Raw genomic sequence first — 27,964 nt, forward strand, 5'->3', positions numbered from 1 at the left:
ACATAAATTGAGAGCTGGTCTATAGTACAATGAGATAACCCTTCAGAGGAAGACGGAGCTGAGAAAATCAGAAGAAAATAATTAGCTGCACAACAAGTCATTCCGAGCGGGAATATATAACTATATATAACCGTCAGGATTGCCTCGCTGAGAAGCACAGACCATGCCATATTTGACCGCAGCTACCGACAGTCAAACAGGGGAAGAACATATTACAAAAGAGCAATATGCTATTTGTCTCATCGCTTCCCCTTCTTCCTCGTATTCCCCGGCGCGAATGACTTAACTGCCGGCCTGTCTCAAGACGATTGCGGGAGTCGAGGTGCTGCGTAGAGTGGATGGGCGGTACCAGAGCGTCATGCTCGTTTGGAGATCTGGGATGGTAGTTCTTGGGAAGACGCTTCCCGCATCTATCTTCTTCAAGGCCTCCGCGTTCGCCATGTTGATGGGTTGATAGGAAGAGGTGTGGTACTTTACAGTCATGATGACCAGCCCGGCAACAATTGGTAGAGCATCGGCAACTTCACATGTATTCACCAGGTCAAACTCCTTAAATCATTATCAAGTAATACCACCATTCATAAATACAAGAGCAGAGGGTATAGGAAATCGTCAAAAAGGCAGCCAGTCCATATTCCTGTCATCCTATATCCTGCTCGCAAACCAACTGCGAGGCCCCTTCAATATGCGCAAACCGCTCCTGGATCAAATACAACTTCTCGATCAGGATCTTTTTCGAGAGCTGCTGCAGGTTGCGAAACGAGAAAATCACATCCTTCATGAATAGAATATCGTCGATCCGGCTCATCGTCTCCTCAAGCGTCACCTGCGGCCCATGGATCACCACATCCGCAATTGTGTTGATGATCTCGAGCAGCTTGCTGAGCAGCGACGATCCGTGGATCTGGACGGTGTTCTGCGAGATCCGCGTGAGAAACTGCCGCAGCTGGCTCGACAGCCGCAGCGGCATCTCCAGCGAGAGCGACGGGCACGACGCGTGCGACGACAGCAGGCAGTTGGACATGGCCATCTGCCACAGCAGCGTGCGCATCCACTGCCGCGTGACCACCAGATCCGCCTGCTGCATGTCCGTCAGGCTCGATACCTCCAGCTCCCACAGCTCGTCCTCGAGCTCGCGGTGCTTCTGCTCCACCCACGCCACCGTGACCTGGCTACGGTCGCCGATCCACAGGCTGATGAACGTCGGTTCCAGCAGCAGGAAGGTCTTGATCACCTGCGTCCAGCCCTGCGAGATGCCCGGGTCCAGCCCCACATCTTCCTCGGGGAACTGCGCGTATGGCGACAGCGTCGCGGGCGAGAAGTGGAAGATGGACATGAAGCGCTCGTGGATGAAACAGAGCCAGTACAGCCGCTGGCGCCGGGAGCGCTCGGCTAGATCCAAACTGGCCATGACGGCCTTGTCTTGGATGCGAAGCATATGGACCATACTGATGGCTTCGCGGAGGTAGTAGAAGCCCAGGTCATACTGGCCCAGGCTCATGTACAGCATCTGGATGTACACGCTAGTCACGGCGCGGAGAATCGACGGGCGGAACCCCGGGAGGAGCGACGTCCGCAGCTCGATGGCTCGACGCGCAAGCTCGTCGATCTGCTCGGAGACATGTGATGTGGCGACATTCGACTGTGTCAGATCGATGGTCACGCCGGTGAACGCGTGGACAAAGGCGGCGTGGTCTCTATCCCCGTCCATCTTGCGGATCGATTCCCGGATCTCCTCATCGGTCATGATGGGGTTGAACGGGTAGACAAAGGCCATATACTTCGGGATGAGACTGTGGAGATAGGCGGTTGAGAGCGGGACTGAGAGATCCGGGGGCGACAGGGGTGGCACAAAGGTCATCGTCAAAGGCGGCTCGCTCTTGCTCGGGGTGGGCACGGGCACCTTGCACTCGGAGATGACGGTGCCTCGCCGCAGAGCATTCTTGCGAGACCGGGAACGTTGATTGTCACTATAGGTGCACAGCAGGTCCAGGTGCTCGCACTGCTGGCAGCGCTGCTGGCCGTTGCAGCGTACCTTGCGCCGTCTACAGGGGTCGCAGGCCTTGAACACCTGCTGTCGCCGCGACGACAGCGGCTCCATCGACTCCATTCTGTTGGCGGCCAGCATTTTGGGCAGACGGACACCTTTTTTTCTGCTCATACCCATACAACGATCCACTTGATATACTCCAGAGGTGCCAGAGTCTTCCCACTCTTGGGATCAACAGGTCTAACAGATCAAGTGCCGCCGAACCGACGACGACACGAGAAGAGAATGAGGAGACCCCACACTGGGGAAGGCACGCTATGCTACATTGGGCCTAGTCTGGGGCCTTTACTGAATTTTTGAATTTTTTTAATTTCGCAAAAGTCTAAACATTAGCGCTAAGCCGTTCCGGGAGAGAGGTCCGCTCCAGCATGCATTAGCGTCGTGCGCTAGGCTCAATTCGGCAAGGCGGCTACCTGGTAGATCCTGCCCTCGAATGGCCGCAGCTCCTCGCTTACCGACGCCTCGCCAGCAGCTGTGCTCAGCAGCAGTTTCAGGTCCCGGCCCTGAAGGTCTGATCGTTGCTCGAGCTTTTGTGGCGTGTCGGAGAAGTTGAGAGCCACCAGCATCGTACCCCGTTTCGATTGCTTGAGGTAGCTGAAGACGTTGGGGTTCTGCTCGTCCAGCATCTCGAAAATGCCAAACACAAAGGAATCCGAATATTCTTTGCGGAGACGCATCATCTTCTTCCAGAAGGAGAGGACGGAGGAGGGGTCGTTCTGCTGCGCCTGGACGTTGATTTCGGTGTAGTTGTCGTGGGGACGCATCCAGGGTTTCTCGGAGGTCGGGGAGGAGAAGCCGGCGTTAGCGTCGGCGCTCCACTGCATCGGGAGGCGAGAGTGGTCTCTGGCCAGATGCTGCAACGCCTGCATGGCGGTCTTCAGCTGGGCGGGATCGTTGTTGCTCATTTCGCGCACCATGTGGTAATAATTTGTGCTGTCGACATCCTTGTATTCCTCGATGGGCCACTCCTCGGGCGCATTGACCATCCCGATCTCCTGACCCTGGTAGACGAATTGCGTGCCCGAAAGGGTGCACTGAAACATGGCGAGCATCCTGGCCGACGCATCGCGTAGCTCCGGGGTCTTATCCGATCCGAACCGCGAAATCGAGCGACCCTGGTCGTGGTTCTCCATGAACACGGTGGTCCAGCCATCAGTGCCCTTGAGGATGTTCTGGGCGCGCGCAATGGCCTCCTTGAGCTCGGGGAGGGTCCAGCTGCGCGGGGTGGTTAGGAATTTGTAATCTTTGCCCATGCCCAGATCGACCACGTCAAAGGAGAAGACCATGTTGAGCTGCTTCTTCTCCGCGGACACGTAGCGCAGAACACCCTCGAGAGTCGGGGTCTGGGGCAGCTCACCGACGGTCATGGCGTCGTACTTGTCGAGCACCTCGTACATCTCGGACAGATACTCGTGGATCCGGGGCCCGTTACAGAACAGCGAAAAGGCCGGCTGGGTGTCCGACTTGGGGTTGAGGATGGGGGCATCCGAGAAGGCGGGGTCCTTGCTGTACATGTTGACGGTGTCCACGCGGAAACCATCCACCCCCTTCTTCAACCAGAATTCCATGGCGGAGGCATAGACGGCCTGCCGTACCTGGGCGTTCTCCCAGTTGATATCGGGTTGCTCGACACAGAACAGATGCAGATAGTACTCCTGGGTGGTTTCATCCCACTCCCACGCACTGCCGCCAAACACCGCGCGCCAGTTGTTGGGCGGCTTGCGGTTGCCATTGCTATCGTACTTGGCCGGGCGCCAGATGTACCAATCCCGCTTGGGGCTGTCCTTGGACGACCGCGATTCCTTGAACCACTGGTGCTGATCGGACGTGTGGTTCACCACGAGGTCCAGGATGATGCGCAGCCCCCGACTATGACAGGCTTCGATCAACCGCTCCATGTCCTCCACTGTGCCGTAGGGCGCGTATACACTCTCATAGTCGGAGATGTCATAGCCCATGTCAATCTGGGGGCTGTCGTACATGGGGCACAGCCACACTACATCGACGCCGAGACTCTGGATGTAGTCCAGCTGGGAGATGATCCCGGGGATATCACCGACGCCATCGCCGTTGGAATCCTTGAAACTGGCGGGGTAGATCTGATAGATGATGGAGTTCTTCCACCACTTCTCTTGGATGGGAGCGGGGGACATGGTGGTGGCAGGCAGGGGGTATCACAACAGGAAAAGAGGAAGAATTACTCGTAAGAAGGGGAAAAAAGTAAAATCACAAACAAGATGATGGTATCAGAAAGGAAATGATTCTGCCCAACAGACAGGATGAATGGGTTCTCGCACTACTTCCAGCTCCCATGGCCATCGCGCAGAGGAACGAAATATATAGTGACTGTTGGGTCGAGATCGACGACAATTGACAACTGTCCATGTGCACCCGCCGTTCTGATTGACTGAATGTCGGACCGAGTTGAAGCCTCTCCCAGATTTCCCCAAGGGGGTGTGACCTTATCTCCCCATCTGCCACTATCGCAACTCCGATGCGCCGTCAACTGCCCTTTTCGTCCAGTGGCTATCATCTGGGCCCTTCCGCTTTGGGAATTCTCACCCCGCCTCTCCCCACTGTTACCCCGGTGTGGGGGATGTTATTGGTGGGCAGCCAATTTCGGCTCGGTGATTGATTCGCCAAGAGCCAAGAGGGTGTGGGCCTTGGCCTGGTATGATTGGCTAGCTTATTCCACTCCACTCACGAATAATCAGGGAGACCCACCCGCTAAGCCTCTCGGAGAACTAGCGTGCATTAGCGTCAAACAACCACCCCCGTACCTCGGACCGACATCCACCCAATCAGACCCTGTTCCACTCCCTCTCCATCGAGTTTTCCCTCTCGCCGCCCACTTTTCGGGGTGAAAAGCCTCAGGAGACTACTTCAGAAGTTAAGACACCCCCCCCCCAAAAAAAAGCCAGACGCCAAACAACACCATCGGGTTCACTTTGCGCCTCCTTGGCACTGTCCGTCACCGGCCGTTAGTCTTATGACGCCCACCGTGTTGTGTCGCTACTCGCTCGTGTGTGGTCAAATCTCGGGGTAGCCAAAGGGTTCATGGTCAATCCGGGGAAACAGTCTCCACCTCTGGCCTTGAACCTGCAGAATAATAGCATGATAATCATCGATTTCCCATAGGAATTGGCTGTGACTAGACTCGGGAATTGCGACAAGAGGCCATAGGTGGCTTCGGACCAAGTGACCAAGTCAAAAAGCCTGTTGGGCTGATGTTCCAAGGATTTTAGAACAAGACCTAACATACTCCTTTGACTCTACAAGAATAATACGAAGGCAGGCTGTCGACCATCCGATCTCGATGCATATATAAACCCAGCTGGTTCCACGACAGTGTTGATCCGATCAGCGGCTTGCTTCCCCATCCTCCCCAGTCACAACTCATAGGCGGCTCTATCTGCCAATTTATTCTCTCCTTCCACCCCCCTTTTACTCTCTCTCTCTCTCTCTTGCTCCCTCCTTACTCCCTCTCCACATTTCCCTCCCCGCGCCTCCCGCAGCCATGGAGAAGGAAAAGTCTACCGGCATCGAACATGTCGAGGAGAATCACTACAGTTCTGAGCACGGCCATGGCGAGGTCGTCGCCAGTGCCGCGGCTCAGGCCGCCCTCGACAAGGAACACAGCATGAGCCCGCTGCAGGCCTTGAAGGTCTACCGCAAGGCTGTCGGTTGGTCGATCCTTATGTCCTGTGCCATCATCATGGAGGGCTACGACGTCGTCCTCATCGGTTCCTTCTTCGCCTACCCCGAGTTCAACAAGAAATACGGTCACATCATGTCGGACGGATCCTACGGTCTCGATGCCAAGTGGCAGGCCGCCCTGACCAACTCCATGGCCTGTGGTCAGATCATCGGTTTGTTCCTGAACGGTATCATGTCTGAACGCTTTGGGTACCGCCGCACCCTCATGGCCTGCCTTGCTGCCACCGTCGGAATCATCTTCATCCTCTTCTTCGCGCCGAACATTCAGACACTGGTGGTGGGCGAGCTGTTCATGGGTATCCCGCTTGGTGTGTACCAGACCCTGACCGTCACCTACGCTTCGGAGGTCTGCCCCGTCTCGCTGCGCGCCTACCTGACCACCTATGTCAATCTCTGCTGGGTCCTGGGCCAGCTCATCGCCTCCGGTATCCTGAAGGGCTTGAACACCCGCACCGACCAGTGGGCCTACCGCATCCCCTTCGCCATCCAGTGGGTCTGGCCTGTCCCCATCTTCATCGGTGTGTGGCTCGCGCCCGAGAGCCCCTGGTGGCTCATCCGCAAGGACCGCCGTGAAGACGCCATCAAGTCGCTGAACCGCCTTGCCACCCCTGGCCACCCCGACTTCGATGCCGAGGAAACCGTCGCGATGATTGCCTACACCGATGCGCTTGAGAGACAAACCCAGACCGGTACCAGCTACCTCGACTGCTTCCGCGGTGTTGACCTGCGCCGCACGGAGATCTCCTGCTTGGTTTGGGCTGCCCAGAGTCTTTGCGGCGCTGGTCTGATGGGTTACTCGACCGTCTTCTACCAGCGTGCCGGCCTCGCCGTCTCCCAGTCCTTCACCATGTCGCTGGTGCAGTACGCCATCGGTGTCATCGGTACCTTCGCCTCCTGGGCGATGATGACCTACTTCGGTCGCCGCACCCTGTACGTCGGCGGTTTGGCCGCTCTCACGGGTGTGCTCTTCGTCATCGGCTTCATCTCCATCCCCGCTTCCTCGACCGCCCTCTCCTGGGCCACCGGCTCCATGCTCCTTGTCTACACCTTCATCTACGACTCGACCGTCGGGCCTGTCTGTTTCTCGCTCGTCTCCGAGATGCCCGCCTCCCGTCTGCGCACCAAGACCGTCGTCCTGGCCCGTAACATGTACAACATCCTCAACCTGGTTACCGGTATCATCATCCCTTACATGCTGAACGTCGACGGATGGAACTGGCGCGGCAAGTCCGGCTTCTTCTGGGCCGGTCTCTGTATCTGCTGTGCCACCTGGGCCTTCTTGCGTCTGCCCGAGCCCAAAGGTCGTTCGTACGCGGAGCTGGATGTCCTGTTCGAGCGCAAGACCCGCACGCGCGACTTCTCCAAGGCCGATACCGGCTTGGTGGATACTCGGGGCGATCAGAAGGCCGATCCCCTTGGCGTTTAAGCTTCGGCTGAGGTGGTGGTGATGTGTATCCGAGATGTCAGATTCTAATAGTGTCGTTTTTTTTTGGGGGGAGGGCTGTATGACGCATGACTTGGGGATTGTGGATTGTTGTATATGTTAATATCCTAGTGTTTATATATCCTGAGCATGATTCACAATGTTACTTTATTGTCTGTGCCTGCGAATTCATCTCCACCTGGACAGCACTACTAGATACATGTTGATTCAAAGCCATCATGAGCAATATCAAGGAAGGTGCGATCTCCTCCTAGGGGTTTCTTCTTAGGGTAGCAAGGGCACGGGAGGCAGGCCCGGATAACGATCAATGCAAGGACGCAATCTCGTACAGCAGGGACATTCCGTGGCGCAGTGTCCATACACGCGACATACCTCCTTCTCCCGACCCTCAGGGGCACGAAGATATGTCAAGAGCACTTGCTCACAGCAACCGCAGGTGGATCAACACTCAAGCAAGGTGTCTGCAGATGTACAGACCGCATGGGACCGGGCTGGGATCATGGGAGGAAGAATATTTGTCTCCAGAACAGTGCCATTTCAAAAGATCGCTATCTATAAATTTATCATATGGTATCTATGTCTAAAAATCAAAAATCGACTGCTTGTACACCGAAGGATCGATATACGGCGTGCCACCACGCTTGGTGAATCCCCATCGGATCTGGTTTGCCATGGAGATCTCGGTGTTGAGATGCTGAGCAAATGTCCAGGCCAGCCCGGTATCCTTCTGGAATCCACGTCCCACCAGAGCGACATCTAAATCCTCCTCCTCGAGGATCTGGGTCGCCTGCTGGCCGTTGGTGATGGCGCCCACGGTGGCCACCAGCAACTTCTCACCCACGGCCTTCTTCACGGCAACAGCAAAGGGTACCTGGAACGCAGGGCCAGACTTGACCTTCTGCTGCGCCAGGACACCACCGGTGCTGATATCAATCAGGTCTACCGCTCCTTGCTTGACGAGTTCCTGCGCGAACCGGACGGTGTCCTCGGACCGCCAGCTCTGCTCGGGGAGGGTCTCCTCGCACCAGTCCGAGGCCGAGATGCGGAGGAAGACCGGGACATGAGGGCCAACTGCGTCGCGGGTCAACTGCGCAATCTCCAGCGGCAGTCGGATGCGGTTCTCGAAGGATCCACCGTACTGATCGGTGCGGTTGTTGGCGGCGGGCGACATGAACGAAGACAGCAAATATCCATGAGCATTGTGAATCTCGACGAAATCGGCGCCCGCGGCAATCGCACGCTTCGTGGCGCTCACCCAGTCCTTCTTGAACTGCTCAATCTGGTCGAGCGTCATCGCCTTGGGTTGCGCGAACGAAGGCGCAAAGGGGATATCACTGGGCCCTACAACGCGGTCCGGCCATCCGCCGACTTTCTGTGTCGCAATGGCGGAGAAGGAGATCCAGGGAGCGACAGTGCTGGCCTTCCGGCCGGCGTGGGCGATCTGCACGCCGATCATCTGGCCCTGGCTGTGTACAAAATCGATAACGCGGCGCATCGGCTCGACCTGCGAGTCCTTCCACAGGCCGACGTCCTGGGGGGTGATGCGTCCTTCGGGCTGGACGGCTGTCGCTTCGATGATCATCATGCCGGGTCCGCGCTGAGCGATGCCACCAAGATGGGCGAGGTGCCAGTCTGTCATGTGGCCATCTTGAGCTGAGTATTGGCACAGGGGTGCAAGCTAGAGCCGTGTTAGTATAAAGTCTTCCATCCCAGTGGAAAAAGGGGGTAGGACATACACCAAGGCGGTTCTGGAAGGTGACGCCACGGATGGTCAATGGCCGAAAGAGCTTGGGGATCTTCTGGCCATTGGTCTGAGGGTTAGCTGCCGTACCGGCAGGAGGATCCTGGGCAGGAGTGAAGTAGGAGATGCCCTGGGCAGCAGGGACGTCGATATCAAGGACAGTCATGGTGTTGATGCTAGGGGGTCTGGATATGCAACTATCGATTGATCTACCGAGTAGCAGTATATACAGGGGATCACCCGCTACTTATACTCCCTGAACCGATACAGAAACCGGTTGAAATACTCCACTGGCACCAGCATTGATTTCCAATCGCGGTGGAGACGAAGTCGGAAATCCCCGTCGGTGGCAGCATCAGATCGTCGGGCCAGGTGGCTATGATTGGACCGGGTGTGGCAATCGGATGAATTGCCTACGTAGTAGTGCTTTCGGCATCTTTTGTTTCTCTGCGCAGGTCCCAATCGGACGGGCAATCAAGCATTCTGGATCAGCTCTTTGGCCACAGCAGAGAAAAACTCGTCAGGGCATTAGTTACCAAAATCGATGCCTGAATCAGCAGGCGGAGACTTCGGAGGAATTATGTAATCGGTCCACCCGCCAAAAGTCTCCGAGGGTGACTCAGCAGCCAGTTGGCGGTTTTTTTTTTTTTTTTTTTTTTTTTTTTTTGGTCTACGTCATTCTCTCATTATTATTATTGCTTTCACCAGATACATACAGTCACTGAAAAAGCTTCAAATCTCAGCCATCAGACAAGAGACATGGTCATTCGGGAGTGCATTTTTCGTGTAGATTACAACGCTAATCCTTTCAAGCCTAACACAATAAGCGTAACAGGAACAAGGGCCAGATGACCATAGCCCCCCAATGCTGGCCACCTCTGATAACGCATCTCTGTGCGCATCTCGAGCCGTGGGAACAAAGCACGCGAGTCCCGCGGATGCTCCCCCAGAACATCCTTTCGCTCGCGATACCGGGGTGGTCTCCATGTATACCTCAAGGGGACGAGGTTATGCGACACGATCAAATAGCAGATGTGCAGCACCGGTGGCCAGGCCAGAGTTGTCAATTGCCTATGGTTGTCTTCCTTCCCCGTGAGAAGGAAAGAGTATAACATTGCTGAGAGGGTGGTGATCAGCCAGGCGGCATTGTAACAAACCACAGGACTGGCAAATTCCTGGATCCGTCGGCTCAACCATGCCTGAGTCTTAGAAGACGCCGCATTCCAGGGATTATCCATGCTACCGGTCACACTAGATTTGGCTGATGACGCTGCTTTGGGCAGGATGAAATGCTCGAAGAAAGCATATACCTGGCCTGTGCCCTGTTATTCTCCCGTTCCTTGACACGAGTGGACGCACTTACCGGGAATAAACCATAAATCCTCTTGATACCACTTGAGTGGCGCTCGGAACTGTGTTGCTGCCATGTGCAGCCAATCATATCCCCAGAGGGAGGCGAGGTGGGCAATTGCCAGCAGTAGCTGCGCCTTGAACAAGAAAACCGACGCGCCAGGGATCAATGCCTGCCCGGATAGGAGAGCAACAGGAATCACCACCATGGGCAGGAACCGCGCCAGAACACGGTATACGTGCATTGCACCCATCCCTGCCACGGATCGCCGCGCTGATTCAGGGACTGTGTTTGCTGGGGAGTTCTTCAGGGCGAGCAGATGCTGCGATGCGCCGATGGACCACCAAGTTCGCTGGCTGGCGTGGCCTTCGACCGACGTCGGGGCTCGTCCAAACTGCAATACTTCTGGCAGGACGACGACAGATTGACCCATGGCGGTCACGATACTCGAGTAGGCCAGGTCGTCTAGATGCGAAAACATAGGGAGGCCTCCCAGGCCCAGCACGGTACTGCGGCGCATGACGGATCCCGAGCCGCCGGCGAAGATCACCCCCAGCGCGGTCAGTTGCGGTAGCAAAATGGCTTCGTACGCCCAGATCCCTTGATCAAGCGGGTCATCCGGTGGGATGTTATAGAACGTTTGCAGGATACCAACAACAGCGACCTTGGGGTTGCGCAGCAGATGCGGCAGCGTGGCGCGGAGGAAATCGGGTGAAGGAATATTGTCGCAGTCGAGATTGGCGACAAAATCCGGCGGCTGAAGCATCTGTTCCTGGAGGTCGAGGATGGCATAGTTGAGGTTCCCTGCCTTCTTCCCAATCCCTTTCCTATCTGTGTTTGCTCGGGTGTGGTAGTGGAGATTAGGCCATTCAGTCCGCAGTTCCTCGACCGCTTTGCGCAACGAAGCACTATTCCCATCGTCCAACACGAGCACCCGGAATCGATCAGGCGGATAGTCCAACACACAGGCAGCGCGGACCGTGTCGAGAATATATTGTAACTGTTCGCCGCAGCATGGGATCAGGACATCCACAATGGGGAGGTTGTGGTCGCCGGTCAGTCGCAGGGTTGGGGTTTTCAACTGGTCCCTACTCGCTTTGTGTGCGGATATTGTTACGAGCTGCCAGAGAAGCACGTCGGCTGTTAAGCGTCATTTTGTGAGTACAGCCCCCTAACTCCATGAGATCTCACGTACATGCAAGTGCAAGTTCGGCTATGAGAACTGCCCACATCCAGGCAGTGCTGCTTCCAAATATCAGACACAACAGTCGGAAGCCGAAATAGAGGATCGATATCCAGATAGAGACATGCGCGGACAGTACCACGGCATCTTTGGAGAAATCCCGCAAGCCTGCCTGGGTTGAGTTAGGCGCGCGAGAGATGTCCAAAATCCGATACTCATCTTCTGGGCGCATTTTGCGGTGTCGCGTACGCGGTTTCCACTACATAAACTGAAGATTCAGGGACATGTTTGAATGTTCAAGTTCTTGAGCGGATAATGCAGACAAGAAGCTGCTGGGAAAAGCAAGCTGGGGGGCGACGCAAGGGATACGCTGACTATTCGGCCAGCGAGAGTCCGGGATAGGCAAATCTCTTGTGCTGATCGCCATGCAGATAAATCGACAGAGGGTCGATTGCGAACTTGTGGCGCATTGCGCCTCTCGTGAGATAGTCTGGAACTCGAGGGCTGTTCCAATTTTTGAGGTGGAACGTTTTATAGGTCGATGCATACACATTTCAAGGTAGGACTGGCGATGGGGCTCCTTCTCCCTCTTTACCATCTTTTCTACTGTCTTTCTGCTTAACATGGAGTCCATACCGACTCCCTTGAAGTAGTTGCTTCACTATTCAAGTGCATTATTCAACAAGCACTAAGCGTTATGTAAGGTTGCCGACATGAATGTACTGTGATGCATCACTTGTCGATTCCCTCGCCCTCAGAGACAGTACTCTTAACTCAATCGATCGGTAAAACTGGATGCAAGGAACCCTTCAATGGCCATCGGCCATGATTCCATGCACATGTGATATGTCACTGTGCGATGCCACCTGAGGCTCTGAGCTGCAGGGGATGGATGCATCCGGATTAACGCATCTCCCCACACAATGAAGCTTGGCCTTTTTTTTTTTTGCAGTGTATTATGAAGGACAGTATATCTACTGCAGCATCTGCTGCCCCTTCTATTCTTTGGGACCAAAATCGCTGTGAGCCATGATGATTTTCCTAGCATTGTTATGGCTGTTGCCGGTCTATGCTGCGGAATGCACACCGCAGACCAAGTCCATCCGGCGAGAATGGTACATACTTTTCCCCTGACAGCACTGCTAAAACAATCTAATTCATTTTTAGGGGCTCACTTTCTCGACACGAGCGTCTCGACTATATCAACGCGATCAAATGCATGCAACAGAGACCGCCGCACTTGTCCTCGGAGGAATATCCAGCCGTGCGGCATCGCATGGACGATTTTACCGCGTAGGGATTGTCTTCGAGATGTGATGGGGTCTTTATGCTAATGGTCTAGTACGCATGTCAACTACGCCACGCAGATTCACACCAACGGCGCTCTAGTAGGCTGGCACCGTGAGTTCCTCTGGTTGTGGGAGCAAGCCCTCCGAGACGAATGTGGATATCGAGGAGCCGTACCGTATGCTATTCCCGATCTTCATGATGGTCTAGGAGCGAATGATCTAACAGATAGACAGCTACTGGAACTGGTCCCTCTACCCTGATCTGGCCAGCAGCCCGCTGTTCGACGGTTCGCCTACCTCCTTCTCTGGCGATGGCGACCCGAACGCCAACTACTGCGTGACCAACGGCCCCTTCGTCTCCATGCAGACCCATTTCTCCGACGGTAGCGGCGTCTCCTACGGACGGCCCGCCAACAAATTCGACTACACGCCCCACTGTCTGCGCCGGCGACTCAACTCCACCATGACCAGCGTCTACAGCAACGCAGACGCAGTCGCGCAGCTCCTCGCCTCTCCGGACATCATCGCCTACCAGGAGCGCAACGATTACTACATGGACCCAGTCAAGCGCGAGGAGACACTTGGTCTTCACCCAGCTGGCCACCGGGCCGTTGGGCTGACGATGGCTGATTTCTTCTCGTCGCCCCAGGATCCCGTCTTCATGCTGCACCATGCGATGCTCGATCGGGTGTGGGCCATATGGCAAGCCCAGGACGGAGGCAAGCAGCGGTGGGCTATCAATGGAACCATGAGTTTTTATAATGAGCCCACCACGCCTGAAATTACCCTGGACACGGTTTTTGAATTTGGGACGTTGGGGAAAAGCAAGCCGCTGCGCGAATTGATGGATCCAGAGGCGTATAGTTATTGTTATGGTTATGAATAGAGGCCATTCGATGCGGGTGGTCTTACTTTTCCTGGATCGCCCTCAAATGATCCGCGAGAAGTAGCAGAAGCATCAATTTATAAAAACTGCGCTTAGATAGCGCTTGCATGTCGATAGTTCGACCAACATGGATATAAATCATGTGAAAGTGCTTAAGGTGAAGTACAGACTGTTATGATTGTTTGATGCATGCGCAAGGTGCGATTGTATCTATTGTGACTTACGCGATATATAAATGGTTCCGAGCAATATGCCCCCATTGTGAGTAGTAAGATTCCAAGAATGTGTCCATGGATACAGTCTAGATATCTTGTTCTAAATGAAGATATATCCAAATCTATGTAGAATGCAGATGTAGCACATCTCTAGCCAATGATCTAATTACTGTAAGGTGACAGTCCGCCCCTTTGGTCCTCCGCACTCATACACTGCTAGTAGCGTATGGTGGTCCAAGGCCAACACACCCGGCCAGTGGCTTGAATGAGGACAGATCACCGTCGGGCGCGTCCAGTAGATCCGCCCCTCCTGCGGCGGGCCCGCAAAGACCATCTTAATACACGCATTCTCGGTCCACTGGACGTGCCGCTCGTCCTCATCCGTCATGAAGATGGCCGCCAGCGAGCCATCCGCAAAAGACGCAATCTGCGGCGCACCTGCATTATGCCCCCGCGGGGGCACATACACCTCATGCCGGTATCCCCAGCTCCGACCGTCATCGTACGAGATCAGCGCCTCCAGGTTGAACGTGCCGTACCGCGTCGTCTCGAAGACCATGACCAGGGCCTCGCGGCCGTTGTCGACCGTCGGCGCAATCCCGATCATCCCATCGCGGATGCGGTCGTTGATCCCCTCCAGACACTCCGGCTGCGACCAGCTCGAGCCTTGATCAAAAGACCGCACCAGCATCGTGCACTGGTTGTCGTGGGCGTACTCCTGCGAGTAGTACAGCTGCACCTCACCCTGGCGGCCGATCCGCATGAAGGGCTCCCAGATGCCGTTTGGGGGAGACTTTTCGACCGCCTGCGCGGCGTACTGCCATGTATGCCCGCCGTCCATGGACCGGCAAACCGTGATGCGGAAGTGTGTGGGCCCGTTGGGACCGAGATCGTGGTTGCGGAAGGCGCCGAGGATGACCGATGGGGCGACCTCGAGGATGAAAAGATTGTCGCAGTCGCCCTGGCTGCGTGTCACCTCGCCACAGTCTTGGAATGTGTAACCTCCATCGGTACTCTTTGCGACCGTCAGAACGCGGGTCGGTCCCTCGAAACGGGTGAAGGCAGAGAGGATGGAGCCGTCGGAGAGGCGCGCGAGACGAGGATATGTACCGGAGGATTGGGAGGAGAGGATACGCTCGTCGTTATTGATGAGTCGATTTCCTTGTAATTGGACACCGTGACTGGGGGGGTTATACTGGTCGTGGTGGCCGTGGTCGTCCAGACCGAACGTCTTGAGGATTTTCTGGCCCAAATGCCCTGGCATGGCTATACTTGTCTCGACAGAGTGGTAAGAATGTAAGAATATCAAGAGTAGTTTAATTCCTCAAGACAGGGACTCCCCTGGATCCAAAAGGCTTCTTAAAGTGACACGAAATGCAGCTGGAGCTGCGTGGTGGATGCCTCAGGCCAATGACGTCAGGCATCCATCAGACACCATCTGATTGGTCAGCTAGAATCGGGTGATAGTTATTCCTGCCCCGGCACGGCCTGAATGCGGCTGCCTGACAGCCTGACAGCCTGAGGCCCACCAAACCCCGAATGGCGTCTTTGGGCCACATTTATTGGGCGCCTCCAAAGCAAATCTTAGTAGTGGCCGTTGGTAAAGTCGTGCAAAATGCGGGGGAGCTCACCTCGCAGATGGAATATAATTATTAGTGTCCTTGCTGGTTGAATTTCAGTAGTTACTGGCGGATGTGGGAGGAAATGGACGAACCCTCCACGGAGCTTCAACGTCTCAAAGCAAGGGAAGCATCTAGTGAAAAGTCAATGAGTCTATGTGACCATTAGAAGCTTTGCCCCCGCAGTCATGGACCATAGGCTCAATCTCGTCAACCAAATTTCTACCGGGGGCGAAGTCCCTTGCCCTTGTGATAGACACGGTTGCAGTTGCGCGGAGAAACATGTTTGTTTGCCAGTTGAAGCTTGTTAAGATTATCGAAAACGGCCATTTCGTCTCTGGGTCCCATGATTGTCTGTCTCTCTCTGTTTGGTAGAGCCGTCAAGTCGACTGTCAAGTGGACTTGACGCGGTTATGATTCCGATCCGGTGGACTCTCTGTATATATAATGGTGAATTTGTCGCCAATACTGCTTCAAACCCACCACGCAGGACTTTAGCTACCATGTCCTTGAAAACACTGCTTATCCCCCCCGTACAGAGAATCATCACGATTCCTCCTACCCGTTCTGCCGAGAACTATACCAGTCCTCCCAAGGACTACTTTGTGCATCTGCCCAACGAGCTGCTGATCCTCATCTTCTCCCTTCTCGAGGCAGAAGAATCTCCCCATGAACTTAAAGTATACCAGTGGTCTCCGTTGACCAGAGTCTGTCGACGATGGCATGATATCATAGAGAGGATGCTGTATCGTACCTTGTTGCTGAAAGACCGCAATTCCCGCATCATCAAGTGGTGGGAGACAGACAAACCGCGCCTTTCGAAACTCCTCGTTACGTTGCAAGAGAGACCGCATCTTCGGTCCTACGCACAGGCTTTGAGCATCACCGTGGACGATATCGCCTGCTCGGAGGACATCTTTCGCATCGTAGATCTGCTTCCGTGTATACGACAGTTGTCGCTGCATCTGGACCTGAAAGATTCATGCCTCCCGTTCCTGGAGAGAATGACGAAAATGAAACTGGAGCAACTGGAGTTCTTCGGTTATGGAGCTGCCCCTTCCCTGAACATGTTATTTGACATCTTGGAGACCATCCCGACATTGCGAAAGCTTGCCACCTACCGATGGGGATGGAGCCGAGATGGAAGACTCTATACCGACTTCGTGCATGATGACAGCGCTTCCATCACGGCAAAGGAGCTTTCGCGCCTTCTCCAGCCGGATAGACAACGCTCATCTGGGTTGACCTGCCTTGATCTCCAAGACCCAAAGACATCGATTGATGTGACAGAGTGCCTGTTTCTCCGGCCAGCCCGTCTCCAGGAAGTCAGTCTCACATCACTCTGCTACGGTCCGTATGATGGCCAGTATAGGGCTACAAACATCCAGCACCTGCTGTCAATCCACCAAGAAACTTTGCAAAAGGTGAGTTTAGGATCGATCCCACCTCACGGAAGGGAGATCCCGGACTTCTCGAATTTTCCGAGTCTTCAGGCGCTGCACATCACCCTCTACAAAGCGGATGCTAGCGGCTGGCAATCGCCCATTTCGATCTATAATAGGATCGCAGCACCGTGTTTGCGTCATCTGGAGATCGATCTGGGTAGTGACCGCGAGCCCAACGACCGGTGGATGACCGACTTCATTGCGCTCGTGCGCCTTGGACGGCAGCAGACTCCTCCTCACACCTGCCTCGAATGCGTAGAGTTCAAGTTCCGCAGGTTTGGTGATTTGGCCATGGGATTGGCCCGCAGAAGCAGCGTCAACTGCGAGAGTGTGCGGCATTGCGTTGACGTACCGTGAGCATGGCAGCCACAATGCATGCCGGCACAAGCGACATGGATGCATTATCACTACCAATGCATTATGACAAAATGAAGTTTTTTCAGCGTCTGAGGCAGAACCCGTGAAGAAGTATTGCGCCAATCAGCTTGGCCACCCTCTCGAGATCGGAGAGATACCGGACATTGCACAAATTGATCTGCATCGCCAACCCGCCAGGCCAGTGATGGATGCGGAGGTGCCAAGGGATGTGGCTTTAGGGCTGCGAGACAACGGGATCGGCGATGGCTATCCGGACATTAGGACCGGCTCTGTTTCATCGTTCAGGTTTTGTGTCCCTGAACTGCCGATCTTTGCAGACTTCGTCGCACTGCCGCTTCTCAGTAACCATTCACGTTGGCATCGACATCCGTTCCTTGTCAACGCCGCATCGGGTCTCGGAGAATATGTTTCGCATCTTGGATGTCGATCTCACTCCCAATAGTGTATAAAAGATGTGAAGAATCCTCAGCGACATTGGAATCTCATCCCCCTATCACCAGCGCATTCCAAAGACATCCAGCCACTGACCTTCCCCTGTCCGACCTCACTTCTCTACTGCAACCAACATGAAGCCCTTCGCTACCCTCGTTGCTTTCGCTCTGGCGACCTGCGTCGCTGGCCACGGATACATGTATATACCCACCAGCCGCACCAGACTCGGCCACGAGGTATGTATGCCCTTTTTTTTGTCCGAAGTATCGGGGCAGATCCACTGACATAGATCAGGCCGGAGTGGATACTTGCCCCGAGTGCGCGATCCTCGAGCCCGTTCAGGCTTGGCCCTCGCTCGATTCCGCCAAGGTCGGCCGCAGCGGCCCCTGTGGCTACAACGCCCGCGACAGCATCGACTACAACCAGCCCACCAAGAACTGGGGCAGCAAGCCCGTCTCCGCCTTCAAGGCCGGCCAGGAGATCGAGGTCCAGTGGTGTGTCGACCACAACGGTGACCATGGTGGCATGTTCACCTACCGGATCTGCCAGGACCAGAAGCTGGTCAGCAAGTTCCTCGATCCATCCTACATGCCCACCGAGGCGGAGAAGCAGGCTGCGGAGGACTGCTTTGAGAAGGGCATTCTGCCTTGCACCGACGTCAACGGGCAGAAGTGCAGCTACAGCCCGGATTGCAAGCAGGGTGAGCCCTGCTGGCGTAACGATTGGTTCACCTGCGACGCATTCGACGGCGCCAAGTGCAAGGGCGTGGACAACGCTGCGTTGAACTCGTGCAAGACCACCATTGCCGGAGGTTACACCGTCACCAAGAAGGTGAAGCTTCCCAACTATGTCTCCAACCACACCCTCCTGTCTTGGAAGTGGAACTCCTTCCAGACTCCCCAGATCTACCTCTCTTGTGCCGATATCTCTATTTCCTAAGGGATTCGTACCGTCCAAAAGATAGGAAAGCGATAGGAAGGGAAGGCCTTTGAGTGATGTGTGATAGATGTTCAGCAGTGGCCGGAGGTGTCTCTGGACAGCCGCTGCGGGTTTAATGAGAGATTTTTTAGGTAGACTGTTTTCATGTAAATTCTTGGGTCTCGATGAGAATACGATAGGATTATTCCCCCTCATTGCGTTGACACTGGGTCAATCTGTTCATAGCCTACAAGTATCATAACCTCGTCCTAAGCCTACAGCCCGAGTTGATTCGGCCCGTCCATGGACATCCGATTCGATTATTCGAAGCTATTGATTGAGAGAGGAGGGATTCAAGCTCGGCCGAGTTGAGCCAGGTAGTCGGCATACGACTCGGCATATGGATCTTACGGTGCCAGATAACCACGAGGTGGCATATACTCACCATGTACAGCCGTACCGTAGTCTTCCTCGTCCGGCTAGGCGACTAGATCCGACGCATCAATAAATCGGCCAAAGAGCTGTCTTGGCGACTCCTCGCGAAACAGGATCTGGCATCTAATATCACGAACCCAACGTTTCTGTCTATAGTCCGCCCACTGGAAGTCACCTACGGATTCGATATAGACTTGTTGAACGGAGGCGTTGGGTAAATCTTTCTTTCCTCTTCTATCTGTTATCGGCGAATCATGCTTCCCATGAGCATTAAGGTAACTGTGGCATCCTACCGATCTTTGTTATGTCTATGGTACGAGTCCACAGAAATTACTCAGAGGCTAGACGCCGATGAAACCAACACGCAGCTCATCCCAGTTCTCGGTCACAGCTCTTTCAATATTAGGGATGGGTCCCATGGGAGTGATCCCCTTTGGATTGACATCGGGTTCATTTTTGGTATCTACTCGAGTCAGTCGGCGCTGCTCTCAAACCTCCTCAGGCCGTACTCACAGCTCTCCTTGATGTGCATGAAGTCTGTCGTTTCCTGGAAACCGGGCACATTCCAGTACAGATTCTTCAGCCAGTTATGGATGTGTGGATAGTCATGTCGGATCATCCCCAGGTTGCACTTGCAGTGTTGGACGTAGATAGGATCGAACCGGATCAAGGTCGTGTAAGCCCTCAGATCGAGCTCGGTGAGCTGGTCTCCGAGGATGAACGGACCGCCATTCTTACCCAGCAGTTTCTCCAGCTTATTGAGTGCTCGGAAGACTACTGCCACTGCCTGGTTGTAAGCCTCCTGCGGATTTGCTGCCCCGGCCTTGTAAACCCCCCCGTTGAGCTCTGGCTGCATCCAGACGGTCGTTTCGTCGATAGCGGATCGAACCGCAATGGGATAAAGATCTGCCCTTTTCTGCGTCGCGGGCAGGATCGAATCAAAGGCGTTGGGCAACCAGCGCAGCATCTCTGCTGATTCATTGCTCACGACGGAGTCTGTCCACTTATCCCACAGCACCGGTGTTGACCACGAGCCCTTGTAGTTAGTATCAGCCTTGAAGTAGAGGTCTTGCACAAACTCCGTGCCGAAGAGCGGATCGACAGTCGCACCCGGGTATTCCTCATCGGTTTCGGGGAATTTCAGGCCCTTCCCAGCCACCTTTGGCCATGGTCTTACGATGGACACGGGGATGATATCGACCAGGCCGCAGAGGTGGCGCACAAGGTCCACTCGATGGGAAAAGGGACAGAAAAGACCTGGGATCGTGAGTCTGGCAACGCTTCTCAGCAAGACAAGAGGTCAACACACCGATGTAGAGGTGATAACGGCCAGCGACCGGGGTGAAGGGCCCCTCGTGGGCGATGATGCCATGCCATCCATCGCTTGTTCCTACTTGATGGATCATTATGACTGCGGTCAGTACGGTGAACACGCTGCTTAAACCCGTGGTGTATTCTTTCGAGTTGGATTGAAAGGTGAAGAAGTCTCAGGTGTGTTGAAGAGGTTGATGGGATTGGGTTGACGTCAGAGCCGGTATGGTATGTCTTCATGATGGCGCTGTTGGGAGATGAGCTCACTCTGTTGGAATGGTCTTTGCCCATTTGACCTCTGACGACTACAAGTGTGCGTAGGAAGAAGTTCGATAGGAGCCCTCGGGAGTATAGTGGTTAACAGCAGAACCTAGAAATGATCTATACCGGGGTTACTGGGAGAGAGTTCTATAAGACCCATTGAGGTCCTTAATTTGAAGATATCCTCCTACTCCTAGAGACCACAGAGGCATAGACCTGTGAATATTAATAGAATAATACTATCTCCTCTACCTCCACTATAAGAAAGACAATCTGATGACTAATAGCAGCCAATCCTCTGTAGTAGTACTACTACTAGTAGGACTACTACTAGTATCAACCAGTTCCTCCAATTCCTCCAATTCCTCCCACACAATTCCATACTGTTTAAGGATATCCTCTTAGGTCACACTTCGTTCTAGTTAGTTAATATGTCACCCAAGACTTTCATTGTCACCGGTGCCTCGAGAGGTAGGAAGTCAATTCAATCCCTCGCTTACGTCGACATCTCAACCTAGACCCCTGAAAGCTAGCTAACGCATCCTACCCACGGTACAGGTATCGGGCTCGCAATCGCTAAATTTCTCCTCACCGCGCCTCAATCCCACAACGTCATTGTGATCGCCCGTAGCGTCGAGCCCCTTCAGAAGCTGAAAGACCAGTACACCAAGCAGGTCGAGGTGCTCAATGGCGATCTCGCGGATTTCTCTCTCGGTCAGAAGGCCGTCGATCTGGCCTTGAAGTCGTTCGGTCGTCTGGATGGATTGGTTCTCAACCACGGCGTGCTAGGCCAAGTGGGCAAGATCGCCGAGGCCGATCCGGAACAATGGCAGCAAGGATTCGATGTCAATTTTTTCAGCGTGGTGGCTTTTGTAAGTTGATCACACGGATTCCATTGGGGAGTTCTTGAGGGAGAGGACTATTGGTCAATGGCCATTAACGCTCATATTGCTACAGGTGAAAGCCGGACTTCCTGCCCTTCGCGAATCCAAGGGCCGGATCGTCTTCACCTCGTCTGGGGCTTCCGTCTCGGCCTTCAGGGGATGGGGTCTGTATGGCGCAAGCAAGGCGGCCATGAACCATCTGGCTCGGAGTCTTGGGGAAGAGGAGCCCGACGTGACGTTCGTGTCGATTGAGCCGGGCTTGGTCGACACCGAAATGCAGCGAGAGATACGCGAAGATCACGCTACCACTCTGGACCCTCAATTCCATGCGATATTCACTACGGTCCACAAGCATGGGGAATTGCTAAAACCCGAACAGCCCGGTCATGTCATGGCCCGAGTGGTGATTGATGCTCCGAACTCATTGACTGGCAAGTTCCTATCGTAAGTGTTACCCCGATTCTCTCCACAACCTTGTACGCTACGCGGAACTGACGGGAACCAGATGGAACGACCAAGCGCTGGAAGCTTTCCAGTAGACTACTAGAAGAGATCGATACATGACTGTCAGTATATACAGCCATTAGAAGATTTTCATGCGATATAAGCAGCATGATTGGGTAATAAGTAGATGAAAGACGAAATGCAACCCATTTTAGAAGCATTAGGTGCAGAGCACCTTCCGATGTGGCGAGACTGCTTGAAGAGAATATAGTCCATCTATACATACAGTACATCTCTATTCTAAAGTCCTGGAATTCCAGTCTCGAGCGATCTACTAACTCCGAAGACGGTCAGCATCATCACAGTTTTTTTGCGGACATGTTAACGTGAAGCGGGTGGGGACGAAACACTGCAGGATATTGAGCGATACGACAACTTTATCAAGGACACCACTCCCTCGGTGCACGTCGTCCGGGTGGATAGAATGCTTGAGGCTACCCAGGGTACGATGCAGGGACTGCAGGTATGGCAAACCAGGAGAAAGCAAATCTCTTCAAGCGGCTATACACCTGCCCATACAAGGATCGCAACGATCGGAATACCAAGCGCGTGCTAGGCACTAGATTCTCTCTTGGACAAGTCAAAGACTGCCTTCGACACTGGGTGAAACGTTCGACAAGAGTTTCTTTTCGCTGGTTACTGTATCTTCAGGCAGGGGAACCTTGGGAAGCAACCCTTGGTTTGGCGGGATATCGTGGGCCCTGGACTTTTGGAGCAGTGAAGGTCAGGAATGACAATTAGAGGTTCATATATTACAATGGGCGTCACAATAGCGAAGACAACTAATTCCACTAGCCAGTAGTATGGAATCTTTGGTGGTATTCGACTCAGTAGCTCCGGGGTAACTGCAGTACCTTCTCACTAATATAATTCAATATCATCTCTCGACTGACTGGTGCAATCCGTGGGACTAGACACTCTCTCAAGTATCTCTCCACGTCATATTCCATGGCATATCCCATGCCTCCATGTGTCAGAACCGCACGCTCACACGCGGTGAACGCGGCTTCAGCTGCAAGGTATTTGGCACTGTTGCAGGCGACCCCGACCGAATGGAAGGGAATAGAGCTATCCGTTTGAGAGGCATCGTACAGTTTTGCCGCGTGATATGTCGCCAACTTGGCCGCTTCCAACTTCATATAAGCATCCGCCAGCGGATGCGCAATGCCCTGGTTCTGTCCGATGGGACGACCGAACACCACCCGATCGTTGGCATATTGTGCTGCGCGTTCGAGCGCTGCATAACCCAGGCCTAGAGCTTCACCGGCGAGCAGACACCGTTCTGCATTCATTCCATGGAGGATAATTCCGAACCCTTCGTTTTCCTGCCCTACAAGCGTGCTTGCCGGAATCTGGTAGTTGTCGAAGAAGACCTCGTTCGCGTCCACGGCACGACCACCCATCTTCTTGATTCTGCGCATGTCAAGGCCGGATGTGCTTCGGTTCAGGTCAATACAGAACATTGATAGCCCCTGTGTAGATTTCTTGACTTCCTCGATGGGAGTCGTGCGGGCCAACAGTATCATTTTTGATGCAACCTGCGCGCAGGTGATCCAGATCTTTTGCCCCGTAACGGAGTACGCATCACCAGCGGCAGTTTTGGTGGCAGAGGTTTTCAGCTTCAGAGTCTCCAAGCCAGTGTTGGGCTCGGTGACACCGAAGCAGGTCCGCCAGGTCCCGTTGATAATCTTGGGGATTGTCTCTTCCAGTTGGGCTTTGGTGCCAAACCGGGCCAGCGGTTGGGTGGCATACACGTTTGCGTGAATTGCCTGCGCACCAGCCATCCCAGCTCCGGATTGAGTGATGGTTTGCATCATCATTGTCGCTTCGGAGACGCCTTTCTCCAATCAGTTGTTTGGCTTGCATTCGATACCGACGAGGTCTCACCCAGTCCTGCACCTCCCAGTTCCTCCGACAAGGCGATTCCGAGCCATCCATCCTTGGCTAATGCGGCATGGAACTCTTTCGGATCGCGCTCATTTTGATCGCACTCCTGCCAGTACGTGTTTGGGAATTTGGCTGTAATGGCTGAGATGGCCTCGCGGACCATGAGTTGCTCTTCGCTGAAGCCGGCGAGGTCCATCAATGGCCGACGCGTGGAGGTGGAGAAGCGCAATCGATCACATGCCCATCGTGGTCGAAAAGAGGCGATTCTACATCGCACCGTTCGTGCTGCAAAATTCGACATGTTGATTTATCTTAGCCAACCATTTGAGGAATGTCCGGGATTGATTGAGAGTATTTATGATGGAAGGGGGGGGGGCATATAACCGCTAACTAACCGTTAACCGGCAAGAAACCGCGGACCCCGCAGTAGAGGAGATCTCCCAAAGAGCAAACGAAGCAATTATTTCAAGGCATGGAGACACCGTCTTTCTTGCTCGCCAGAGAGACCAGGGGTTCTGGGTAGAAAATGGCTCTGTCTCGACGTTTGGTTTGGGCTTTGTCCCGTCACTGGTCGACCATTTGTCGCATCTATTCGACCACCAGGACAAATCCCAACCTCAACAACAGCGACAATAACAGCACGAAGAAGGGCCCTCTGTCCGGTGTCACCGTTGTCGGTCTGGAGCAGGCCATTGCAGCTCCCTTTTGCACACGTCAACTGGCCGATCTGGGCGCCCGAGTCATCAAAATTGAGCGTCCCGGGGTCGGCGATATCTGCGCCGAAAGCTACGCCTACTCAAGTATCCTGGCTGCGCTGTTCGAGCGGGAAAAAGACCCCGCTCGTCGTGGGTGGAGTATCGATATCTCAATGCTGGAGTGTATGGTGGAGTGGATGGGATTCCTCTTGTACTATGCCTTTGAGGGTCAGGGAGGCCCCAAGCCTGCAGGAGCATCACATGCTGCAATCTATCCATGTGGACCGTTCGAGGCGAAACAGGGGATAGTGATGCTGGGGATCCAGAATGAGCAGGAGTGGGCGAACTTTTGCAAGATAGTGTTGGAGGAGTCTGGACTGACGATTGATGAGTGTTTCTGTAACAACACGCTGCGACCCAAGATTCGGGTCGCGCTTAAGGAAATTATCTGTGGGAAACTTGCTCAGTACTCAGCGGAAGAGGTATTGAAAAAGTTTGGATACGGCTGGAATTGCTAATGCTAGTATGAATAACATGCAGGGTGTGTGGAATCATCCGCAGTTGAAGGCCAGGCAACGATTGACGCAGGTACAAACCCCAGCAGGAAGCGTACCAGCATTATTCCCTCCAGGAACGGGACCGAACGGTTTCGAAGCGCAGATGGGAGCTGTGCTAAAGGTGGGGGAGCACAATGAAGCTATCTCCGCTGGGTTGGGTATAGCAGTAGATGAATAGAGGAGCTGATGGGAAATCATAACATGCTATTGAACGCTTCAAATCAAATTGACGCTTCACTTCGAATCCGTGATGACTTCTCGTGTTGCCTGAAACCGCATGCTATTTCTCAGAGGAGGTGTCATCCACGACAAGGAATAATCCCCATAAGCAGTCTCAACCAAGTCAAACCCGCACTTCCTCAACACCTTGGCCGAAGCCTCATTCTCTGTGTCACACCATGCTTCTAGAATGGAAAATTCGGGCCTGACTCTCCAGAACAGATCCACGAACGCGGTGAGGGCTTCCGTGGCGAAACCGAGGCCCCATGCCTCCCGATGAAGGATGAACCCAACTTCAGGCACCGGGTCTGACTTCCAGGTGCCGATCCATCCCAAGAAAGCTCCTGGGGTAATAAAGTCGGCAGACAGATGCATGTCCTGTCTTTTTTGTTTTAGACTGCCGAGGACACTGTCGTCGAGATCGCTGCGGAGGATGACGGCGTAGTTTTCCCCTTTGGGGTTCACATCTTGTAGTAGCTCAGACATCCATTGCTCAGCATCTGCTAGAGTGTGACAGGGGCCGTGACTGCTCCATCGTGTTGCGAATGGGTCCTTCCAGACCTCAAAGTACCCAGGAACATGTTCCTTGTTGAGGCGGACAAGCTCAAGTAGAGGTGTTGACATGGAGGCAGTGGAAATGTCCATGGTGTCTGATTGAGATACCTAGAATATAATGAAAAGATGAGTCTGAGGAAGCATCAAGAGCCATGCTGACACGAAAAGCAGAGTTTTTATACTGAATATGCGGGATCCAAATTGGGACAAGCGCTGAGTCTATCATGGTCCGTCTTATGCTCACAAGGCGAGCAGTAGTGAATACTGATGACTCAAGATAACTACGGAGTACTGAATCGTCTTTGTTCTGGCAATTAATACAAGGCAATTTGAATGACAAATCTGAGACACTCCTTCTGCACTGTTGATGCTGCTCTCAGTCAGTCATGTAGACTGACCTACTGACCATATAACCGCTGCCAAGACATGAGTAGCCGAAGAAGCCAACTCGACACAACATGCATCTTCTGCCATCTGTCTCGACAGTCCCCCATACCAGACACATTGCTTGCCATCGTGAAGGCATCATGCCTGAAGTAGAGCCTTCGCCTCGTTTTCGGGCTCGGGCCAAACACGCCTGTCTCCACTGCAATCGCCGTCGGATACGCTGCAACGTAGTGGAAATGAGCCCGTGCCATAAATGCCGGTCGATGAGCGTGCCTTGTGAGGTTGGGGTTTCTAGACGGGGGAAGTATGTATTTTCTCGTACAGTCTCTATTCGGATATGTCTACGTACTGACGCAACGTGGGTATCCACGTAAGAAAGCGCAACAGACCGGGACACCAACCACTCAGAGCACACCACCTTCAGTAATACAATGCTCTCCAGAAACACCTTCTACCCAGTCTAAACCGCTAAATAGCTCCTTACGACACAAAAGTGTTACGTTATTCCATGCGAATGACCTCGCGAGCTTGAATACCCCTGAACATACGGTCTTTTTCGGAGAATCCAGTTCATTGACTGCTGTGGTTGATGAAGGCCACCGTTCGCCAGATAAAGGTATCGCACCAGGGATGGAAGGAAGACGGCTACACTATCTCATCCCAGCAGACTTGGATCAGAGCAACTCTCGTGATGAGTCGCTGCGCGCCTATAAGCTCAAGATGGAGGCGCAGCTGCAATCTGACGGTGCACTCTCCTTTCCTTCGGCGGAGATTTCTCAACTCTTACTCCAAGCCTATTTTGCATGGTTTCATCCGTGCTTTCCCATACTTAATCGTGCAGAGCTGGATCGGGCCTACGTAAATGGCAACTTGTCTCCTCTCCTGCTACAGGCCATTCTGTTCATCGGAGTGAGTCTATGTACAGACGCAGCATTTGCACGAACCGAGTTTGAGACACGGTATCGCGCAAAGTTGTTATTCTATAGTCGGGCCAGAGCAATCTATGATGCCGATTGGGAGACGAACAAGATGGTTAAGTTGCAATCCTTGTTCCTCCTCAGCTTCTGGCGAGGTGGGCCATCCGAAGAACGCGACACCCGGTTCTGGCTGGAAATGGCGATTAGCTTGGCACAGAAAAAAGGGATGCATATGATGTATGTCGATTAATCATTTTGCGGAGCTATAACTGACTTTGCAGGTCTAAACTCCCGTTCTAATTGGGTTGAGAGGAGAAGGCGTGGAGACAGATCTGGTGGGCTCTATATGTAGGCGCAACTTGGCCTTCAGGTTGGCAGAGCTAACAGGATAGATTCGCGATCAACAAAGTGCCGCAGCGCTTGGGCTACTGCCCCGTATTCGAGATAAGGATTGCGATGTCACTATGCTAAGCACAGACGATGTGAGGGACGATAAACCTATCGCAGATGACTGTGTCATTGGAACCCAAAGTGCAGAATATCTTCACTATCCGGTCGAGATGGCCAAACTGGCGCGTATATGTACGGTACTCACTTGCTTGATGTGCTTGGCTCACCTTCACAGTGCGTAAGATTGTGTCCACATAATATCTCCCTATCTGATCCGCAGTCGACGCATCAGCT

The 27,964-nt window shown here is 53.7% G+C and overlaps 15 protein-coding genes across 15 annotated transcripts, besides 4 other annotated features; 7 read left to right on the plus strand and 8 right to left on the minus strand.

The window, feature by feature from the left end:
* Positions 1 to 282: 282 nt before the first annotated feature.
* Positions 283 to 2,128, minus strand: ACLA_008110 (putative C6 zinc finger domain protein; the record flags this gene model as incomplete). Its single annotated transcript, XM_001273476.1, has 2 exons — positions 283 to 549; positions 665 to 2,128. 2 exons carry the CDS (start codon positions 2,126 to 2,128, stop codon positions 283 to 285), a joined length of 1,731 nt encoding a protein of 576 aa, XP_001273477.1.
* A 314-nt stretch (positions 2,129 to 2,442) lies between these two features.
* On the minus strand, positions 2,443 to 4,203 carry ACLA_008120 (glycoside hydrolase family 13 protein; the record flags this gene model as incomplete). The annotated part of the gene is made up of 1 exon (XM_001273477.1): positions 2,443 to 4,203. One exon carries the CDS (start codon positions 4,201 to 4,203, stop codon positions 2,443 to 2,445), a length of 1,761 nt encoding a protein of 586 aa, XP_001273478.1.
* A 1,364-nt stretch (positions 4,204 to 5,567) lies between these two features.
* ACLA_008130 (MFS maltose permease MalP) lies at positions 5,568 to 7,193 on the plus strand (the record flags this gene model as incomplete). The annotated part of the gene is made up of 1 exon (XM_001273478.1): positions 5,568 to 7,193. One exon carries the CDS (start codon positions 5,568 to 5,570, stop codon positions 7,191 to 7,193), a length of 1,626 nt encoding a protein of 541 aa, XP_001273479.1.
* Positions 7,194 to 7,791: 598 nt separating this feature from the next.
* ACLA_008140 (NADH:flavin oxidoreductase/NADH oxidase) lies at positions 7,792 to 9,118 on the minus strand (the record flags this gene model as incomplete). The annotated part of the gene is made up of 2 exons (XM_001273479.1): positions 7,792 to 8,889; positions 8,948 to 9,118. 2 exons carry the CDS (start codon positions 9,116 to 9,118, stop codon positions 7,792 to 7,794), a joined length of 1,269 nt encoding a protein of 422 aa, XP_001273480.1.
* A 471-nt stretch (positions 9,119 to 9,589) lies between these two features.
* Positions 9,590 to 9,618: a microsatellite.
* Positions 9,590 to 9,619: a microsatellite.
* A 124-nt stretch (positions 9,620 to 9,743) lies between these two features.
* ACLA_008150 (glycosyltransferase family 2 protein) lies at positions 9,744 to 11,718 on the minus strand (the record flags this gene model as incomplete). The annotated part of the gene is made up of 3 exons (XM_001273480.1): positions 9,744 to 10,267; positions 10,316 to 11,443; positions 11,499 to 11,718. The coding sequence occupies 3 exons, from the start codon at positions 11,716 to 11,718 to the stop codon at positions 9,744 to 9,746; spliced, it is 1,872 nt and encodes a 623-aa protein (XP_001273481.1).
* An 800-nt stretch (positions 11,719 to 12,518) lies between these two features.
* Positions 12,519 to 13,661, plus strand: ACLA_008160 (tyrosinase family protein; the record flags this gene model as incomplete). The annotated part of the gene is made up of 4 exons (XM_001273481.1): positions 12,519 to 12,601; positions 12,654 to 12,779; positions 12,829 to 12,951; positions 13,010 to 13,661. 4 exons carry the CDS (start codon positions 12,519 to 12,521, stop codon positions 13,659 to 13,661), a joined length of 984 nt encoding a protein of 327 aa, XP_001273482.1.
* Positions 13,662 to 14,042: 381 nt separating this feature from the next.
* On the minus strand, positions 14,043 to 15,140 carry ACLA_008170 (sialidase family protein; the record flags this gene model as incomplete). The annotated part of the gene is made up of 1 exon (XM_001273482.1): positions 14,043 to 15,140. One exon carries the CDS (start codon positions 15,138 to 15,140, stop codon positions 14,043 to 14,045), a length of 1,098 nt encoding a protein of 365 aa, XP_001273483.1.
* An 858-nt stretch (positions 15,141 to 15,998) lies between these two features.
* ACLA_008180 (F-box protein) lies at positions 15,999 to 17,297 on the plus strand (the record flags this gene model as incomplete). The annotated part of the gene is made up of 1 exon (XM_001273483.1): positions 15,999 to 17,297. The coding sequence occupies one exon, from the start codon at positions 15,999 to 16,001 to the stop codon at positions 17,295 to 17,297; it is 1,299 nt and encodes a 432-aa protein (XP_001273484.1).
* A 587-nt stretch (positions 17,298 to 17,884) lies between these two features.
* ACLA_008190 (chitin binding domain protein) lies at positions 17,885 to 18,689 on the plus strand (the record flags this gene model as incomplete). Its single annotated transcript, XM_001273484.1, has 2 exons — positions 17,885 to 17,986; positions 18,045 to 18,689. The coding sequence occupies 2 exons, from the start codon at positions 17,885 to 17,887 to the stop codon at positions 18,687 to 18,689; spliced, it is 747 nt and encodes a 248-aa protein (XP_001273485.1).
* Positions 18,690 to 19,444: 755 nt separating this feature from the next.
* ACLA_008200 (putative cell wall organization protein/glutathione transferase (Gto3)) lies at positions 19,445 to 20,509 on the minus strand (the record flags this gene model as incomplete). Its single annotated transcript, XM_001273485.1, has 3 exons — positions 19,445 to 19,566; positions 19,617 to 20,360; positions 20,413 to 20,509. The coding sequence occupies 3 exons, from the start codon at positions 20,507 to 20,509 to the stop codon at positions 19,445 to 19,447; spliced, it is 963 nt and encodes a 320-aa protein (XP_001273486.1).
* Positions 20,510 to 20,976: 467 nt separating this feature from the next.
* Positions 20,977 to 21,010: a microsatellite.
* Positions 21,011 to 21,019: 9 nt separating this feature from the next.
* Positions 21,020 to 21,043: a microsatellite.
* A 63-nt stretch (positions 21,044 to 21,106) lies between these two features.
* Positions 21,107 to 22,098, plus strand: ACLA_008210 (SDR family oxidoreductase; the record flags this gene model as incomplete). The annotated part of the gene is made up of 4 exons (XM_001273486.1): positions 21,107 to 21,146; positions 21,234 to 21,547; positions 21,633 to 22,003; positions 22,065 to 22,098. 4 exons carry the CDS (start codon positions 21,107 to 21,109, stop codon positions 22,096 to 22,098), a joined length of 759 nt encoding a protein of 252 aa, XP_001273487.1.
* Positions 22,099 to 22,890: 792 nt separating this feature from the next.
* Positions 22,891 to 24,251, minus strand: ACLA_008220 (acyl-CoA dehydrogenase family protein; the record flags this gene model as incomplete). Its single annotated transcript, XM_001273487.1, has 2 exons — positions 22,891 to 23,900; positions 23,951 to 24,251. 2 exons carry the CDS (start codon positions 24,249 to 24,251, stop codon positions 22,891 to 22,893), a joined length of 1,311 nt encoding a protein of 436 aa, XP_001273488.1.
* Positions 24,252 to 24,476: 225 nt separating this feature from the next.
* On the plus strand, positions 24,477 to 25,163 carry ACLA_008230 (uncharacterized protein; the record flags this gene model as incomplete). Its single annotated transcript, XM_001273488.1, has 1 exon — positions 24,477 to 25,163. The coding sequence occupies one exon, from the start codon at positions 24,477 to 24,479 to the stop codon at positions 25,161 to 25,163; it is 687 nt and encodes a 228-aa protein (XP_001273489.1).
* A 273-nt stretch (positions 25,164 to 25,436) lies between these two features.
* ACLA_008240 (GNAT family N-acetyltransferase) lies at positions 25,437 to 26,066 on the minus strand (the record flags this gene model as incomplete). The annotated part of the gene is made up of 1 exon (XM_001273489.1): positions 25,437 to 26,066. One exon carries the CDS (start codon positions 26,064 to 26,066, stop codon positions 25,437 to 25,439), a length of 630 nt encoding a protein of 209 aa, XP_001273490.1.
* A 927-nt stretch (positions 26,067 to 26,993) lies between these two features.
* ACLA_008250 (fungal specific transcription factor domain-containing protein) lies at positions 26,994 to 27,928 on the plus strand (the record flags this gene model as incomplete). The annotated part of the gene is made up of 4 exons (XM_001273490.1): positions 26,994 to 27,435; positions 27,591 to 27,628; positions 27,673 to 27,862; positions 27,906 to 27,928. 4 exons carry the CDS (start codon positions 26,994 to 26,996, stop codon positions 27,926 to 27,928), a joined length of 693 nt encoding a protein of 230 aa, XP_001273491.1.
* Between the last annotated feature and the right edge of the window lie 36 nt (positions 27,929 to 27,964).

The sequence above is a fragment of the Aspergillus clavatus genome, genomic scaffold (genome assembly GCF_000002715.2).
Source record: "Aspergillus clavatus NRRL 1 1099423829797 genomic scaffold, whole genome shotgun sequence".
In the NCBI taxonomy this organism is placed as follows: domain Eukaryota; kingdom Fungi; phylum Ascomycota; class Eurotiomycetes; order Eurotiales; family Aspergillaceae; genus Aspergillus; species Aspergillus clavatus.